Raw genomic sequence first — 19,271 nt, 5'->3', positions numbered from 1 at the left:
GTGGCCATTTTCCGTCAGTCGTCCACGTGACAGTTGGACGTTAGGAGTCGGAGGCTCCTAACGTCCAACGGGAAGGAAGATGCGGGCTGCGAGCTTCGGCCTCGACCTGTCGACGTGTTGGAGAAATCACAAGGCTCCCGTTTGCTGCGAAGCCGCGTGTCCGCGAACTACTGTGATGCTGAGGAAGACTTAAACACCGGAAGCTGCTCAGGCAAGTCCCGCCCCTCGGTTTCCGTCGTGAACACTCACGAAGAAGAACGCGGGGCGGACGAGGACTGACCCTCTTCTCTCCCCGTCCCGAGTGTACAGGAAGCGACTCCGGCTCCGAGGCCTCCCCGACGGAACCCGGGTGTTTCGCCGCCGCAATGCACAGGCTAAAGCTGATTTCAGGTCACCTGGCGCCCTCCGGCTCCTCCGACTACAGGCGGGTTTTGCGGAGGTCAGAGTGCGGATCGGGATCCGGACCTGCCGGGAGCGGCGCTCCGGAGGACGTGGTGGTGGTTCACGGGCTGAGGACCGCCATCGGGAGAGCGAAGAGAGGCGCCTTCAAGGTAACTGCCGAGCCCGAGCACCCGCCGCCGCCGTCGCCGCCACGCCGAGGCGTAGAAACTAACTGCCGGCGTCTTGCAGGACACCACACCGGACGAGCTGCTGCGTGCGGCGATGACAGCTGTGCTGGCAGATGTCGGCCTGTCGCCCGACGCGCTGGGAGACGTCTGCGTGGGTGAGACGAGTCCCCCCCTCCCCCGCAGCATCAGGCCGCGGCCGTTAGACGGTTTCGGTGACGGGAGCCGTGAGAGGTGGCTCGCCGCGCCGCTTCCGGAGCCGGACTAACGCCGCGGTTCATCACTGTCAATGGTCTGAGCACAAGCAGATGAAAGAGAAATAAAACGAACCAAGCGGTTGACACCTGAGGAGGAGGAGGAGGCTCCGAGAGACCGCGAAGGTCCGAGCTCCAGCAGTGAAAACCCTCAGACGGGCTGAATAGAAACCGTCTGAGGGTTTTCGTTCCCCTCAGAAAACATCTGGCACAAAAATTCAGCCAAATTAGAGGATTAACTCTGATCTTCCCTCAGTTTAAAGGGCCACTTTGGTCTAGAACCAGGTCTCAAAGCAGGACCGTTAGACAGGTGTTTTGACACAGGTGCGGTTCCTCTGCCCCGCGTGTTCACCTGTCTCCGCCCGTCTGCAGGTAACGTGCTGCAGCCTGGAGCCGGAGCCCTGATGGCCAGAGTGGCTCACTTCCTCAGGTCGGACTGCTTCTCACACACACACACACACACACACACACACACACGCACAGCCGTCCGGTCCTCCGGCTCTCTCTCACTGCTCTGTCCTCGTTTCAGCGGGTTTCCAGACACGGTTCCGGTCTACGCCGTCAACCGCCAGTGCTCCTCCGGGCTGCAGGCTCTGTTCAACATAGCAGGTAAAAGCTGGAGCTTCTCTCGTCACTTAGCGACTAAAGCCTGAACTAAGCTTCTCGTCACTTACGCAAAGTTGCTTGTGCAGGAGCCATCCGGAGCAAATCCATCGACCTGGGTCTCGCCTGCGGGTACGTTTCATCTCCCAGTCCAGATGTAAAGGATCCGGTTCAGATTAAACCGAGTTCCTTCAGGAGCGGAGAATAAAAGCGACGAGACGTAATCCACGTGTGTGTGTGTGTGTGTTTCCGTGTGGCACAGTGTGGAGAGCATGTCTCTGCGCTCAATGGGAGACCCGGGAGACCTGAGCCCCAGACTGGTGGACGACGACAAGGCCAGAGACTGCGTCATCCCGATGGGGTGAGACTCGTCCCGAAATGAAACTGTCACAGTCAGAAAGATTTTGATGAACCTGAAAACTGTCACTGCAACTACAGAGTTGATTGTTGAAAGTTTTAATATTCCTCACATTTCTTGAGTCGCTTAGTTAAAATCCCCCAAAGGTTTTGATCCTGAAATTTGTTATTGCAACTCTTAAAAAAGAGTCAAAGTCCCCAGACGTGTTGCTGCGCTCCCAGAAGGACAAACCTGGATGAAACCGTCAGCCGGTTACGACCCCGCTTGCAGCCCAGAGATTATAATCCCGGATTTCGGTAAAGTAGAACCGAAACTAGTTGCGGCCCCCAGTTGTTTCCCAGAGGTCGCGGGTCACAGATTGGCTCCTCGCAGTTGAATTATTGTGACCGGACCCTTTGGACTGACAGCGCGCCTTCGTCTTTTTGGCGCTGGTAGACCGACGCCGGCTGCACCTGCTATGATTTTTTTTTGTTTTGCAGAATCACCTCCGAGAACGTCGCCGAGAGATTCGGAGTCTCCAGAGAAAAGCAGGACGCCTTCGCTCTCGGCTCTCAGCAAAAGTAAGCGAGCAAATGATTCTCTTCTCATCGGGGTTTGTTGGGTTCCAGTGGAACTCTGGTGGAAAGTTCAGCCGAATCTGAGAACCACGCAGTCAGTACGGAGGAGATTTCTAGTCATACATGAGGAACATCTGGATGTTTTCTTGGGTCTTAAAGTTTCTTTTCTTTCGAGGAAGCTTCTGTAAATTCCCCACAGTTTTTTGTTTTAAAGAAAACCTCCAGGGGAACTGATCTGACATGAAACACCTGTAAAAGAACATGTTTCTGGTCTGGGTCTGAGAACAGAAGGCGTCGTATGTTGTGCAGAATCAGCGAGGCCTTTAAGGCGAACGCTGATCTGGGATTTCAGGCTGAGACCTCGACGTGTTACTAACACCCCCCCCACCCCACACACACAGAGCAGCCCGGGCTCAGCGCATGGGCCTGTTTGACCAGGAGATCGTTCCCGTCGCCACCAAGTTGGTGGATGATGAGGGTAAAGAGCGGGAGGTGACGGTCCGTAGGGACGACGGGATCCGACCCGGGACCACTCTGGCAGGACTGAGTAAGCTCCGGCCGGCCTTCAAACCGGACGGCAGCACCACAGCAGGTGAGTCAGCGCCGCTGAAGCAACAGGTGAATGGACGAACCGGTGACTAAGTCCGACACGCTCACGCGTTCTGTCCCAGGTAACTCCAGCCAGGTGAGCGACGGGGCCGCGGCCGTGCTGGTTGGTCGCAGGTCTGCGGTGGAGGCTCTGGGTCTGCCGGTCCTGGGAGTCCTGAGGGCCAGTGCAGTGGTGGGGGTCCCTCCCGATGTCATGGGCATCGGCCCAGCTTTCGCCATCCCTGCGGCTCTGGAACAAGCTGGTGAGACGCAGCCCGTGTCGTCTGGGTCAAAGTCACGTGATCATTTGCTGTGGTTTCGATCTGAAGCGGCTGCTGTGACCTGTAGGTCCCGTATCTGAGGCTGCAGACCTGCTTTAACCGGGGCCAGGTCCAGCTCAGATCCTGTTACGAATTTTCTAAAATGTTTGTTCGCAAAAGGCAAAACTAGAAAAGACCAGCGGCGTTGGAGAATTGAGTAATGACATAATGATCAGATAATCAGTAACAGGGTTATCGATCACCTGATCAACAGAACAAAAGTCACAGGGACAGATAGTCAGGTCCCACCGGTGTCTCCAGTTAATCGGTCGTAGGACCGCGTTTCAAACTGGATCAGAGCTACGTGACCCGGCGGCAGCCCCGGAACGCTGCTTCCCGTCCCTCTGACACGTTGCTGTTTCCCGGTGCATTATCAGTGGAACAGTGTGAAATTCGAGCAGCATGTCTGACCTCCACAAACAGGGGATCCACCCCCAGAGACTCAGCTCCACGGCCCTACTGGAGGTCCACACCTCCGCAGGGAACCGTTGGCGCTGACCTCTGGACGCAGTCCCCAGTGCCACCAACACGGCGGCTGTAGAGCTTCACCACTGTCTTCCGTTTCCCCCTCAGGACTAACCGTGGCTGATGTCGACGTGTTTGAGATCAACGAGGCCTTCGCCAGTCAGGTGAGATCCACAGAACGTGGTAATGAATTTATGGCGATTTACGGTGGATGGTTGGTTTCTGTGTGTTCAGGAAACGTATGTTTCTGACTCTATTTGCTTCTTTTCAAGGGCCAGTTCACCCCAATCACCCAAAAACACTGTAATTCCTACTTAGTGGTCTCCATCCCGGATGAAGGGGGATGGACTCTGTTATTCTCTTTGTACATCTGTGAGTTGATGAAAGTCTCCCCGTAGAAACCGTATCCCTGTTACTCTGGATAATCCAGAAACCGGTCCAGTGTGGAGTGTTTTTTCTGCTGAAAACAGAAGGAAAATTAAAATCCCACTGTGATGAGGTCAGTGGATCCGGAGGAGAGAGATGCTGTTGAGTTGTTCAGATGTTGCGATGGAGGCACAGGTCTGAAAAGGTGCTTTTCCTGCTGGTTGCGGGCGTTCGTCAGTGGCTTTTGTCGCCGCTCAGGTGGTGTACTGTGTGGAGAAGCTGGGGATCCCGCCGGAGAAGGTGAATCCTAACGGCGGGGCCATCGCCCTGGGTCATCCTCTGGGCTGCACCGGGGCCCGACAGGTGGTGACGATGCTCAACGAACTCAAGCGCAGGGGCAGGAGGTTTGTGTCGACCGCTGCACACGTTACTCCTCATTTGTTACCCAACTAAGACTTGACCAGAGTGTCTTCGGACAGGTTTTCTCAGTGTCCCCGCCTTGTGTTTTTACTGTAGGGCGTATGGCGTCGTGTCCATGTGCGTCGGGACCGGGATGGGAGCCGCTGCTGTCTTCGAATACCCCGGACCGTAGGAGCCGAGGACACATCGAGACCCCGTCACTGTGATTAAAAGCCTCTTTCAGACACGACATCTAATCCTGTCGTCTGGCTACTAAACATTTCTAAACGGCTCAGGTGTGATTAAAGATAATAGATGAAAATAATAGTCAGCTGCAGCGCTACACAAGATCCGGACTTGACCGACCAGTTACCAAAGCCCCGTCATCGGTACTCTACCGCGTTTTTGCGAGCGACCAGAGCTGAACCACTTGAGTGAAAATGGTCTGAAGCTAGAATCCTCTGTCCTCCAGTGTCTTCCAATGAGACAAGCGTCAAGGACAGGTTCACAGTTTCTCTAATGTATCTGGAAACAACAGCCAGGTGTCGGTGCGAGCAACATATCGGGGTTCGCGGTGGCTGACGAAAGATCCCTTTGTACTGAGGTTAACAAGAGAGCGCGAGGGAAGTGGGGCTTCCGCCGTCTGAGTCTTTTCAGTGCAAAATGTCCTCTTTTTGTTTCCTTGCTGAGCTGAGGTGGAAGGACAGAAACAAAAGGAGTAAATCTCGTACGAAACAGACTGTAACGCTGAACGGCTCACATCAGCTCCAGCTGAACGTTAGGACGAGGACGGTGGATTTTGTCCCCCATCGCTAACACTGAAAGCTCATTGTGAAGAGATCGATTCATGTCCAGTACGGACAGGAGGAAGGATCCAGTTTCTTTGTAAACGTGGACACCTGAGAGGACGGACATGAGAAACCGTGAACCTGTCTCGCCTGGTCTCAAAATGTTACGCAAGCATCACCTGATTAATAACTAAACCACAGTCGACACGTTACAGGTTCGGTGTCTGAAAGGGGCTGAGGAGACATTTGCTTCACTAGAACTGCTGTTAACGCTCGTAGCCAAGAAACTTTTCCAATAGCAGGAGAATAAGTGCCTTTGTCTTCATGTTGCTGGTGAAACCACGACAGGGTTCCTCCGTTAAGCCGAGCCGGTATCGGCGCGACCCTGATGCCGCGTTGCAGCCGAGCTGGTCACGGACCACAGCGAGAGTCTGTTGTCTGTGACATTTCAGACGGATCTGCTCAATCTGTCCATATCCGGTCGATTAGACCCGTTTCTACTCACTTTGCGTTACTCTGCCTCCGTCCCGATAACAGCATCCCGTCGGTCAACCAGTCGAGAGCTTTTGATGTCAAATGTTTGGTTTACGCGAGCGGTAACTTAACGCTGAGATGTGAAAGTACAGAAGTGACACTAAAATCTGGGACAGCTGGACCGCAGCAGCGTGGCTCGACCCGGTCTTCGCTTCTCTGTGGCGTTCGTGGACCAACCTGGGCTAAAGTGAAGACCGGGCCAGGCAGCTTTTATGGGGCCTGATTTATGCTGCCGTGTGTTAAAGTACCGCTGATGCCAACCGAACATGTCGTGCTGCCGCTGGTGCTTCACATTAAAAGCTTTCCACGGGCAAAGAGCAGGAGGCTTTTATCGTGAAGCAGCCAAAGGAAACCACCAAGTTAGCAGAGCTTCATTAATGACGCTACTATCATATGGACATGTTCTGCACCAACGGGTCAGAGGATCCACGTTGAACGTCGCAGAAACGGCGGCTGCGGCTGTCAACAGCTCAGCGCGGCGCTAGCGTCCACAACCCGGGGATTCATGCAGGGAAAAATCAAAACACGGTTCCATATTTAGCTGCATTTCAGGACTTTGTGAGACACTGACTTTGATTTAATGTAAGTGTGTGAGGGGGGTTTTGAATAATCTGTGGTAACACTTCAACACCCTTTATTTAGCATTTAGAACCAGTACATACAGATTTAATACCTGGTCTCTGATGCAGCTGTGACCAGATCTCGTTATTCATCAGCGTCTCTGTTACCGGCTCCAACTCCTCCGTCAGTGGAGGCTGCTGGATGAACAGGTGATGAACCACAACACAGTAAAACACAGCTGGAATAATAGAAAACATGTGGAACAAACACTGAACATTGATAAAGACTTAAAATGTCTTTATATCTGCTTCTCACTACACTAGTATTAAATGTTTATTTACTGTTTGTAAATGCTAATAATAAGGGCTTTAATCTAAGGACCAATCCAACAGTAGCTTTGTTTTGTTTGCTAATTGGCGCTAAAGCTCATCTGTCTGTTGAAATTCACTGTGGAGCACGACTTTACGTTACTGACCACTGATGAGTCCAAACGGCACAAATAAAACATTTCAGCAGGAGTCGGTTTTTACTCCAGATGTGCACGAGTCCTCATTTCATGTTGTATTCCTGCTGTTGGGAGTTTTTCTGTACAAACGCAGGAAACCGATCCCGTTTCATCGGGAGAACCCGAGCGGATAAAAGGTCCAGGAGGCAGCAGTTTTCAGTCGAACCTACAGGAGCTTCTGTTTCTTCCGAGCCTGAAACTGCTCCGTTTTGCTTTTAATGGACTTGACGAGCAGAGACAGACCGGGGTCCATCGACTTCCTCGCCGTCGGAGCATCAGAGTCATTTTCCTGTTTCTTCACGGCCGCTTCCTGAGCACTGAGGACGTCCTCCCTCTGCCGCTGCTCGTCCTCTCGTCTGCGCCGCCTCTCGGCCAGGATGTTGTCAGTGGCTTTAGTCTTCTTGTAGCTGGGGTGGGACGGGTCCAGGTTGAACAGGTGGGAGGTGAACATGGCCTGGAAACGGGGGTCTTTAACATCCACCTGGACGCAGAGACAGGAAGAGGTTTGTTACAGACGTGCGGACATTACGGGACCGTCCTGCTGCCTCTCAATGTTTTATACATTCCTCTACAAATCATGGTTTTTTGTCGTTAATGCCTTTAACTTTCCAAGTCGCCACTTTAGTTTCCTTTCTTCCAGCTGCTGGCGTCACCGTAGCTTTTGTACAAAACCGATCACGTCAACAGTTAATCAACCTGATTTTTTTCTAGTTTGGACAGACATCGGTGAAGATATCTATTGAGTGGAATCTCACGACTAATTTCCGCTCTCCCTGCAAATGTCTAAAGGATTTATTTTATCAAAACGTTCCAGTTTCTCAAACATGTTTATTTGCTGTTTTTTAATGTCATTTTGAGTCTGTTTTCACCTCCTATTGGCCTGAGGAAAAAAAGGAGGTAAACAATTTGGGAAATCTGTTGGTAAAGATATTGTATGATATTCCTGCAAAGTGACCTTTTGTGAAAACGTAAAATTCAGACGCTGTGGAAAATACTCAGCTATTTTAAAAGGACCTCTCTTTGTTGAAAAAGCATCTTTTAACTGTAGGATCCTGTAGTTTGTGCTGGTTAATGACGGATCCCTGCTCGTGGTATTTAAAAATAAAACCGTCCAAACCCAGGAGGCCGAACGGATCAAAATCTCGAGGAAGCAGACTGAAGGTTTCACCTGGAAGTCGTCGTCCTCCAGCGGCTCCTCGCCCCGCTTCAGCAGCTTCTTCCTCTTCCTCTTGCTCAAGTTCTGCTGTTCCACGATCTTGTCGTAGTTAAAGTGTTTGTGTTTGGCGTCGGTGGCGTCGTCCTCCATCAGCAGCGCCATCTCAGCCTACACACACACACACACACGCAAAAAAGAAAGGAAAAAGCAGACAAAAGACTCAGGTTTGGACCTCGAGTGAGATTTGAGGACTCCAGCCCCACATCTGCTGAGTGCAGGTTTGGTGATTTTCATGGTCACGGATGTGATTGACCTCTGACCTTTTGTTTCTCCAGCTCCTCTTCCTCCTCAGCCGTCCTCTCCTCTTCCTCCCGCTGCTGTTTCTTCTTCTTTTTTCCCTTCTGTTTCTTCTTCAGATCTGCAGACACATCAGACAACACTGATACTGGACCTTTGAGATCTTCATGGATCTACATCAACAAAGCGTTTTCATGCTGCTGCTCGCTGGATGGTTTGGTTTTGGCTCCATCCTGAGTAAAAAAACTCTAGAGACTGTTGTGTGTGAAAATCACAGAACATCAGCAGTTTCAGAAACACTCAAACAATCCTGTCACAGTCAGCCTTATTCTGATGTTGCATGTGAACATGAACTGGAGCTCCTCACCTGTACCTGCAGGATTTTATGCATTCAACTGTTGCAGCCTGATTGGCTGGTTGGATGCACGAACAAGCAGGCGTAAAGGTGTTCCTAATAAAGCGCTCGCTGAGTGTACATACATCTACAAAATGTGACTTGTTGCAGTTGAACAAACAGCTGCTTCTTTTCTGTCTGGTTTGGACCGGATGTATTTCACAGAACATTTCAGTAGAAGCTTTCACATTATCTAGAAAACGCTTGGAAAACAACCAGATGCCTTCAGACTTTATCTACAGACAAGAAAGGGCAAAGTGCTCGATTCCCCCGAAACCGAAAATCCCCAAAGTCATTAGGAAAAACCAGCCGGGCCCCAAAGAGTTCTGTACAAGGTTCCACAGAACTCCACTAACAGTCGATAGGACACATCCACGAGCACGAGGCCACACGGCTGTGACTGACCGACTCATCGATTCAGAGGACGGATCACCTGTAGCGCCGAGCTCCTCGGCGAAGAAGGGGTCACTGAGGTCAACATCTGGAGGAAGCTCGTCATCGCTGGGCTCTTCCTCACCCGCCTCCTGGTACAAGAGAACCATAAAAGCGATGAGTGAAACTACGCAGGGCATCGATAGGAGAACTGCACAAACAGAAATGGGCTCAACTGAAGCAGAGTTGTTTGGTGATTATGACCAGATTCATCCGTTGTGTGATCAGTTGTGTGACTTAGTGCTAAACGACGGCTCCTATTCTCCAAGGAAGATCCGTTTATTGGGACTCTGACTTGTTTCTAAGATACTGTCGGTGCCGGACGGAGCCTCGACGAAAGTGGGAACCTCTCACTGCACTTTTACCACTTGAAGTCAACGCAGCTCAGATACACCTGTTGTTACCTGTGAGGTTCTTGGCAGACGGTCTCACGCACCTGTTTGCTCTGAGATTTCTTCTGCTTCTTCCTCTCTTTCTTCTTCTGCAGGAACTCCTCCCAGGGCGTCAGCTTGTCTTTCCCCTCCAGCTTCTTCTTCACCAGCTGCTCCGTCGTCTCCTTGAGCCCTGCAGTCAGATCAAATAGGGGTTCAACAAACTACCTACGGCTCTAACTGACCGACTGAAGATGGAAGTGCTGGCGAGGGGGTTTCAGGGCAGCCTGGGCTTTTTTTACGTTATTGCTCTGTGTGTGTTAGACACAACTGAAAGCAAGACACAGACAGACACTTGAAAAGTGAAGTCATAACATCTACTGGTACCTGGCACCCAGGTAATCTCCATCTCCATGTCTTTGTCTTCGTGCAGCTTCTTCTCTTTGTCCTGGATGCCTTTCAGCAGCTCTCTGTACTTAGAGATCTGCTCCTCGCTTTTCTTCTTCTTCTTCTCCTTCCCTTCTTCCCTCTGGGCTTTCGTCTCCACCTCCGCGACGGGCTCTTCCCTCGGTTGAGCTATGGAACAGACAAAGGACAGAGCAACTCCTCAGTGCTGCTTCATCTCGTCACAGGAGAAGAACTTCCATTGAAGAGCAGAGCTATAATACGTTCTCTCACCCTCTGCTGTGCTGTCATCGTCTCTGCTCTCCCGCTCTCCGAAGCCGAGCCCTCCATCTTCATCCTCCTCCTCCTCTTCGCTGGAGGAGGCCAGGTAGGCGTTAAAGTCCATTTCCAGCAGCTCGTCCTTGTTGAACTTCCTGTTCAGCGCAGTCACCCGCTCGTGGTCCGTCTCGTCCCACGTGAGCTGCACCTGATTGGTTCAACACAGACTCAGACACACGAGTCCCAAAGTCCTGCCGTTTGTCTTTACAGAAAAATCTGTGCTTCCTTATTTTTGTTCCTGCCTTGGCTTTAATTACATTTTAATCAACCCATCAAAACAGAGTCCATGACGTTGACCAGACCTGAGTCATGTGAACATTTTCTCATCGCAAAAAAGAGAAAAAACAAACAAACACACATGATATTCCTTCGATTCTCAGACAGCGGCCGAGCGTATTCACGCTGCCAAGAAGCCGGGGACGCAGCCGGTTTCCCAAGCGGGTTTAAAGCTGCTATCAGTCAGCGGCACTTTCTGCAGATGTTTCAAATGAAAAGACTCCAAAGAAATGATCAAAATAATCTTTACTTATATGGCACCTTTCATTAACAAAATGCAGCTCAAAGTGTTTTACTAAACAAACAAAAAAAAGACACTTTAAAGCAGCAAAGGACAAGTATTTCTACACATTTAAAAAGCAGAGGTAAGTAAGATAATAGAATAGTATAGAGCTGAAACGGCGAGTCGATTTATCAATTGGTTGTAATAATCTCATTTATCATTTAATTTTTCAAGCAAAAATAATGAAAAAATGCCAAATGTTCTGGTTCCTGCCTCTCAAATGAGACGATTCCTGCTTTTCTTTGCAAACTAAATAATTTTGTGTATTCAGACTTTTGGTCGAACAAAACGAGATCGAAGGCGTCACATTTTCAGCTTTGTGAAGTTTTGATGAGGATTTTTGGCTTTTTTCATGTTTCATGGACTAAAGGATCCATCAAAAAAATAATTGGTTGATTAATCGATGAGGAAAAAAATAGGAAAAGGTGAAGAACTTGATTTTATGGTCATGTTTGATATTTTTTGCTAATAATTTGATTGTACAGTGACTGTCTTACCTTTGAGGTGGCAGCAGCAGATGAGGTGAACAGTTTGGGCGTGTAGGCCAACAGGTTCACGTCCGTAGCCACGTCTCTGGGCTCCTCGGCAAACGTGACTTCATCAGGAATAAACCTGTTGAAAAACGGTTTGAATTAAACCAAGGGGGAGCGGAAACCGCGAGTTCGGACCGGAAGACGTTCGATAGGTCAAAGTAGAGAAATGGATTTGAGATTATGTACGTTCTCGTACCGGAGGTCCAGGACGGAGCAGCTGCTCTCGTACTCGTAGCCGTCACACTCGTCGTAGATCTTGGCGGCTGTGTCGGCCGAGTCACACTCCACCACGGCGTAGTAATACTTGAGCCGCTTGAACTGGTAGTCACGCATCTTCTCCCTGTAAACCCTGAGCGGGAAACACCCCCCGACACGTGCACTTATCAGACCCAGAGGGAAAACACACAGAAACCCAATATCAAAACTATGTGTGTGTGTGACTGGAGACTCTTAAACTACAATTCAATGGACACAGTTTCAACATAATTTAACTGTTTGTGTGTTCACGTGTATTTGTGTAACACGGTGTGTGGATAACAATTTGTTCTCACGGTCTCATTATGGATATTTAGCTACTGGTCCCCACAAAGTAAACCATTAGATTTTAGGGTTAAGACCTGGCGTTCTGTCAGGGTTAGTTTAACGTTAAAAGCATAAACATCAGGGGATTGAATTGCTGCTCGTGTGTGTGTGTGTGTGTGTGTGTGTGTGTGTGTGTGTGTGTGTGTGTGTGTGTGTGTGTGTGTGTGTGTGTGTGCGTGTGTGTGTGTGTGTGTGTGTGTGTGTGTGTGTGTGTGTGTGTGTGTGTGTGTGTGTGTGTGTGTGTGTGTGTGTGTGTGTGTGTGTGTGTGTGTGTGTGTGTGTGTGTGTGTGTGTGTGTGTGTGTGTGTGTGTGTGTGTGTGTGTGTGTGTGTGTGTGTGTGTGTGTGTGTGTGTGTGTGTGTGTGTGTGTGTGTGTGTGTGTGTGTGTGTGTGTGTGTGTGTGTGTGTGTGTGTGTGTGTGTGTGTGTGTGTGTGTGTGTGTGTGTGTGTGTGTGTGTGTGTGTGTGTGTGTGTGTGTGTGTGTGTGTGTGTGTGTGTGTGTGTGTGTGTGTGTGTGTGTGTGTGTGTGTGTGTGTGTGTGTGTGTGTGTGTGTGTGTGTGTGTGTGTGTGTGTGTGTGTGTGTGTGTGTGTGTGTGTGTGTGTGTGTGTGTGTGTGTGTGTGTGTGTGTGTGTGTGTGTGTGTGTGTGTGTGTGTGTGTGTGTGTGTGTGTGTGTGTGTGTGTGTGTGTGTGTGTGTGTGTGTGTGTGTGTGTGTGTGTGTGTGTGTGTGTGTGTGTGTGTGTGTGTGTGTGTGTGTGTGTGTGTGTGTGTGTGTGTGTGTGTGTGTGTGTGTGTGTGTGTGTGTGTGTGTGTGTGTGTGTGTGTGTGTGTGTGTGTGTGTGTGTGTGTGTGTGTGTGTGTGTGTGTGTGTGTGTGTGTGTGTGTGTGTGTGTGTGTGTGTGTGTGTGTGTGTGTGTGTGTGTGTGTGTGTGTGTGTGTGTGTGTGTGTGTGTGTGTGTGTGTGTGTGTGTGTGTGTGTGTGTGTGTGTGTGTGTGTGTGTGTGTGTGTGTGTGTGTGTGTGTGTGTGTGTGTGTGTGTGTGTGTGTGTGTGTGTGTGTGTGTGTGTGTGTGTGTGTGTGTGTGTGTGTGTGTGTGTGTGTGTGTGTGTGTGTGTGTGTGTGTGTGTGTGTGTGTGTGTGTGTGTGTGTGTGTGTGTGTGTGTGTGTGTGTGTGTGTGTGTGTGTGTGTGTGTGTGTGTGTGTGTGTGTGTGTGTGTGTGTGTGTGTGTGTGTGTGTGTGTGTGTGTGTGTGTGTGTGTGTGTGTGTGTGTGTGTGTGTGTGTGTGTGTGTGTGTGTGTGTGTGTGTGTGTGTGTGTGTGTGTGTGTGTGTGTGTGTGTGTGTGTGTGTGTGTGTGTGTGTGTGTGTGTGTGTGTGTGTGTGTGTGTGTGTGTGTGTGTGTGTGTGTGTGTGTGTGTGTGTGTGTGTGTGTGTGTGTGTGTGTGTGTGTGTGTGTGTGTGTGTGTGTGTGTGTGTGTGTGTGTGTAGGTTACAGCTCGCACAAACACAAATGAACGACTTGATCCAGCTCAGATGATTCTTTTGGTTTTATTTTAATCTGCTGGTCGTTTTCTCGATTAATCGTTTGATCTATAGAAGGAGGGAAAATGGCCGATAGAATTTACCACAGCCCGAGCAGACGCTTTCAAATGTGTCCCAACTCCAGAGACATTCAGCATTACAGTCATAGGGGACAAAGAAAGGCATCGAACCCTCGCGTCTGGGAAGATTTGGCCTTTTTTGCTTGGAAAAAAACAAAAACAAACCAAAAACGACTAATCGATTCATCAGAATGAATAAAGTCAGACGACAGTGAAAACAAACACACATTACGGAGCTGGAGGAGAAGTAATATAATCACTCAAGACGATAACCCGAGTCATCGGAAGCACCTGCTGCCAGTCAACGAGACAGGACATCCTACTAGTTTAAGTCTCCCGTCTGGTAAAGTTTGGGGGGAATTTTCCAAAATTACTGATCAAACTGTGTGAAATCTCATATTTACTCGGAAGATGTCAGGTATGTGACATCAACCTGAGCAGCGCCGTTAATAGAACAGATTTTTGACACCGGGTAATAACCATCTGTGCACGTTCTGCCGTGGTTGAGGAACGCTCGGATGATAATAACGGTGTTGGTGCTGAATCGCTCCTAAAACCAGCACCGACTTCTCTGAAGTGGTGCGGCTGAGCTGACTGGCCCGCTGTCAGAAAGTCAGCTCAGAGTGTGGACGGGGAAACCTTCAGAAGGTGCTCTCCGCTCCTGCCCGGCGTTCGGCGTCCACTCGGATTCAAAGCGGCATTACCTTGACGGACAGCACAGCTCCTCCTTTAGGTGTGAAGGAGTTGACCAGAGCCAGCAGGTCTCTGGCCTTCATGCGGTCCCAGTCCATGTTGCAGACGGCCAGTCGGGCAGAAACCTGACACACAAACAATCAGGAACCACAAAGACAGTCAGAGTGCGTGAAGAGTAAACGTTTCCTTTCGAGGCGAACAGACTCCAGACCTCACCTCATCGCTCCGCTGGGCGTCTTTGCACAGCTCTCCCCAGTCGTGTTCGATCGCCTCTTCCTCTTTCCTCAGGATGGCGTCCACGTCGTCCTCCTCGTCCTCGTCCTCGTCCGAGCTGGTCTCGATGTTGCCCTTCCCTCTGGCCAGGTCTGGCCCGCTGTCGCTGTCCTCATCCGAGTCCAGACCGGACTCCTCCTCATCCGATCCGCTTCCAACATCACTCTCCTCCTCTGCATCGTCGTCGTCGTCGTCGTCTTCATCCTCCTCACTGCCGTCCGTGACAACGTCTTCCAGGGTGACACCATCCTCCTCCTCAGTTTGCTGCTCCTCGTCGTCTTCATCGTCTGAGGGAGATAAAGCGTTGCAGTGAGAGAAATCCCCTGACGGCTGAGACTCAGATGCTGAAGCTACAAGATCCAGATTTTTTTTGTGAGCACAGACAATAAGACACAGAAGACGTTTTAGCGGCTGCTGAGATCTGAAGTGACGACGTGTATTCATGCCAGGAGAGATGTGATCAGCGAGTCACAGGAATCAATTCAACTCAGTTTTGCGGATGCGATTAACAACTGCATAAAAAAAGAATGTGGTTTCCATATTTTGTGTTCCCCTACAGTTAAGGTTTGAGTCAGCGATCAATAGCTGGAGGAGACGTCATGAGTTTTTCCTTGTTTGTTGACCTCATCACTAGCTCCAGCTCCCATTTTCATCAGTGTGACGTGATCACGCAGTTGTGGAAGCTGCTCTAGTTGCTTTCAGCGAGCTTTCTGCTTTTATTAGACGTTACCTATTTTCTTTATATGCAGTCAGTTCCATAAGTATTTGGACAGTGACTTCAAGCAACTTTGCCTCCGTTCACCGCCACAGCGGACGTGGAGCGACGCCATCGGGATGCGATTGAAGCGTAGACGTCACCACACAAAACATCTCGGTGTCATCTTTGGTTCTGCTTTAAAATTGATAATCAAATCAGCTGGTTTGTCAGCTCCTGCTTCTTCCATCACTTACAACATTAAAATCATTCCCGTCTGTTAAGGATTTGGAGACTTTTTTTTAAAGCACAGCAAAGACCGACAACAGGTTACGTATCTGACCTCCTCATCAGACCCCTCGGGCCTGCTGACCAATCACTGCTCTCCGTTCCACGGTATTTTCTGTTCCTGGCCCTGAACTGTGGAACAGGTTGACTCAGTGTTAGATCTTTCTCCTCCACTGATATCTTCAAAGCCCGTCTACAGACCTCTCTCTCTCTCCTTGAGCCTTTTTAACAGTCACCATGAAGACGTGACTGAACGCGCTCCGTTTGTTTCCTGTGCAACGTGTTGTGTTTTTATGGTTTTATCCAGATACTCTATATTTTTATTAATTCACTTGTATCCTCTTAATTAGGTCCGTGATTTTATTTGATTGAAATCATCAATCAATCAATAATTTGATCTCTCTGTATCTGTGCTCTACTACTGACCTGACTTGACTTGAGCCTCGACTTGATGTAAAGTGAACGACGCCCTCCTGCGTATCGCACGCCCGTCTGACTCTAATGCGTTCAACGGACTCAAACCACGGAACGCGCAGGGGTCAGTGCAGCACCGGTCTCCCTCGGCACGAGGTTCAGCGCGGAGCTTCCCCGTGAAGAGCGACCCGATGCCGGCTCATACCTCCGACGGCGATGTCACGGCGTACTGCGGGGTGTGTCGGTACGCTGTGACATCGCCGTCTGATGTGGTTACAGCCGCGCCAGAGCAGAGAGGGTTGCGGGACACTACCGGTGAGACCAGCCTGACGTGAATTAACTGGCTGGAGTTCAGGCAGGTGTCGAAACCTGCGTCAGCGACCACGAGAACAACGAACGGCTTCTCACCTTCATCCTCCACAACGCGGACTCCTCGTTCGGGCCGCTCCGCTTTAGCTTTACCAGCTCCGCTCTGCGCTGCTTTTCCTTTCCTCGCGTCTGTCTCAGCTTTCGGCAGCGTCTCCGTCCCTTTTTTCTTCTTCTTCCCGTCGGTCGCCTTCTTGTTCTTTGCGTCCTCTTCATCTTCTTCGTCCTCCGAGCCGGAGAGCTTGTAGAAACGCTTCAGGTCGTCTGCGGAGGTGTGGTTGATGGGACGGCCTCGTTTGTCCACCGTGTACTTCACCTTGAAGCGCTTGTCATGAAACATGGACTGGAAACGCTTGTCGATCTTGATCTTGCGTTCTCTCTCTGGCATTTCCCAGAAGCGGGGGTCCTTCTGCACCCGAAGGAAGCGCTCGTCGCCATCCCGGTTCTTTTTGGACGACATGGCGGCAAAGAGCTCAGCGTCGCCTGCCAAATAAAGAGAGGACACAATGTTGGGTAACCTGGACGACAGGAATGAAGCTATCTCAGCCCCTAGTGGACTCTGTTTTTCAAACTTTAGCAGGAATGTTTATTTTTCCTGATGTCTAGTTATTTTATCACAACACTGCAAGTTATTTAGAGGATGGATTTCACCTGTAGAATTGTAGTCGTCGTGGGCATAAATCTTCGATAAGCTATCATAGAAATCCCGCTGTGGTGTTTTTACTACTTTGTAAATCTTGATAAATAACTTTGTTTCCCGAGTTAACACTAAAAATGACAAGACATTAATTATCTGGTCAGATTTCTCCGTCAATAATTTCTGAAATATCAAGAATTCAGCTGAAAATGACAGTGGCAGTTTCACATTCAGCCCAATTGGACGAACAACCGCATAAAGTGACGGGTAATTTTTCACACCAAGGACGATTTCACTGACAACAGTGAGGAGTCAAAACGGTTCAAGGTCGAGTAACAAAGAGTAACTAGCTACCCTGTCTTAACACACGACTCGGCTCTTGACATTTTACGGACCAAACAACCACTTGATCACAAATCACACACAAAATGATAATAATCAATAATGAAAATAAGGGTTAGTTGTAGCCAAACCCTCGGGGCCTGGAATCAGAACCCCAGTTGTGTTTTAGAGCAAAAGCCCAGAATAGCAGAGCTTATTCTAAAAAAGGCTGAACCTCACGGAGCCAAGATTATAGTCAGGTTCAATATATCAGGGTAGTTTTCAAGGGAGTCCCGCACAAACGAACACAAGAACAGACAAAAGGAGAATAGGAAAACACAAGGTGCGACACACTAACACAACAACGCAAAGGAAAACCTGAATAAAAACAACAACGGAGGTCTTACAACCTTAGACACGATCTTGAAAAGGATCAAACTACAGAGTTGGTCAGCGAACGCCTCACTGAAAACACAAGAGCAGAGAATTAAACACTTTTAAACAAAGCAAATGGAGACGAAGGACGGAAACACATTTAGATCATGTGAAATGTTAAGATCCCATCGGAGGGGTGTGACGAGGGAAACAGAAGGGTCCACATTCTGTTGTATTTGTCTTGATCTGCGTAATGTCTCCTCAAATAATGGATGAGAAAAGACAAATGTTGAGAATAATTAGCAACTGGAGGCAAAAGACGCCCAAGTGAAATAAAATGTTATAAAACCCGAGGGAATGTGGAGGGTTTTCCGAACAAACGAGCCAAACACTGCAGACAGTGAAACCGCTGGATGACACCTGACCTTTACAGGTATATTCACGTGATCACATGTTCAGGTGTGCTCACACAGACTGACACAGTCTGCATCTGTAAACACACACTGGATGTCACCGAGCTTTGCTCTGTCCTTCTTTAGTGCCTTTGAAATGTCTTTATTCTTCTTATCATCATCATCATCATCATCGTCGTTTTTGTCACTGCGTCTTATCTTCTCACTATAGCAACTTTACCAGCTACAACCGGATGAGCTGGGGCTCGTGAGCCCAGGACGCTTTTCAATTACCGGGCTCATTAATGTTTGAATAAAGCGTCTTAAACGAAGATCGTTGTCCACTTTTTCCTTAGAGACCGACGGATTGGAAGGTTTTACAGTTACGTTTCCGGTCAAGTCAGTCACGTATTTATGAAACTGAGCCTCCAGTCTGGAGCCCGGACTGTGGATCCCACCCTCACCTTCACGGCAGGTGAGTCTGTCCCGTCTCACCGGCGGCTCAGTCGGCTCAGCTCCGCGCTCGCAGGTGAACTAAGACCGTCTGAAGCTGACCTAAAATAGGTTAAAAAAATAAACCATTAACGACAGTATCCTCCGGTTCCTCACAGGGCTCCTGCCGCACGTGTTTTCCCACCATGCAACTGTTCGGTGACCTCTCGGTCTTCCCGCCCCTTCCTTGCTAAGGCAAGCGGAGTGGGACAAACGGAGTAAAACGCGCACTGACGCTTCAGGTCCTTCACGAAACGTGACTTTCCTCTGCCTGTTGGCAAAGAACTGCTGTTACAGGCGTCTCTGTTGTTAGCAGCCGCAGAACGTTATTATAAACATTATTATACATTTTCTCTGACTCTGATATTTTTAGACGTAAAAGCAAAAGTACTAAAATGTTTCCAGTGATTCAAGGTCATAAATGTACAAGTTCCGGTGACGGCAGGGATTTCAGAATGTAGTTTAAAGCCTTTTTAAATGGCGATTAAATGATTAATCGATCATCAGCTCGGGCTTTACGATCTTTTTTAAAGGTATTCCTAACTGTTTTCTGACTTTTCTTGGACCAAACAATTAATCAAGAAAACAATCTGCAGATCAATCGACAACGAAAACAGTGGGTAGATATTGATTGATTACTTATTGATTGATTCATTCACAAAATGATGAAAGCCTTTCTGGGTTCTTCTTCACCAGCACCAGCGCTGGCGGGAGCGGTTTACGTTCAACTGGATAGGTTTTGGCTTTCGTTCCACTTCCAGGCTGCGATCCACTTCCGTAGTTTGTAAGTAGCCCAGCGGAGTCCTCTTCCTCG

At 49.3% G+C, this 19,271-nt stretch overlaps 2 protein-coding genes across 3 annotated transcripts; one reads left to right on the top strand and one right to left on the bottom strand.

The window, feature by feature from the left end:
- Positions 1-93: 93 nt before the first annotated feature.
- acaa1 (acetyl-CoA acyltransferase 1) lies at positions 94-6,353 on the top strand. Of its 2 annotated transcripts, XM_040146301.1 has the most exons (12): positions 98-551; positions 631-724; positions 1,193-1,250; positions 1,350-1,429; positions 1,513-1,555; positions 1,686-1,784; positions 2,261-2,341; positions 2,740-2,930; positions 3,010-3,189; positions 3,820-3,875; positions 4,336-4,481; positions 4,594-6,353. In XM_040146301.1, exons 1-12 carry the CDS (start codon positions 366-368, stop codon positions 4,667-4,669), a joined length of 1,290 nt encoding a protein of 429 aa, XP_040002235.1. In that variant the 5' UTR covers positions 98-365; the 3' UTR covers positions 4,670-6,353. The 2 variants fall into 2 exon arrangements, with proteins under 2 accessions (XP_040002236.1, XP_040002235.1); XM_040146302.1 differs by lacking the exons at positions 4,336-4,481; positions 4,594-6,353 and adding an exon at positions 3,984-4,301 and having other exon boundaries at positions 94-551.
- Positions 6,354-6,415: 62 nt separating this feature from the next.
- On the bottom strand, positions 6,416-19,216 carry esf1 (ESF1, nucleolar pre-rRNA processing protein, homolog (S. cerevisiae)). Its single transcript, XM_040146312.1, is given in 13 exon segments — positions 6,416-7,345; positions 8,033-8,188; positions 8,341-8,438; positions 9,145-9,235; positions 9,580-9,707; positions 9,902-10,090; positions 10,193-10,385; positions 11,294-11,408; positions 11,526-11,678; positions 14,152-14,330; positions 14,422-14,765; positions 16,283-16,723; positions 19,097-19,216. Coding segments are annotated over 13 exon segments (2,418 nt in total). The 5' UTR covers positions 19,113-19,216; the 3' UTR covers positions 6,416-7,030.
- Between the last annotated feature and the right edge of the window lie 55 nt (positions 19,217-19,271).

Source organism: Xiphias gladius, chromosome 15 (assembly GCF_016859285.1).
Source record: "Xiphias gladius isolate SHS-SW01 ecotype Sanya breed wild chromosome 15, ASM1685928v1, whole genome shotgun sequence".
Lineage (NCBI taxonomy): Eukaryota > Metazoa > Chordata > Actinopteri > Istiophoriformes > Xiphiidae > Xiphias > Xiphias gladius.
Note: the sequence above shows the minus strand (reverse complement) of the source record. Positions and strands in the feature narration are given on the sequence as shown.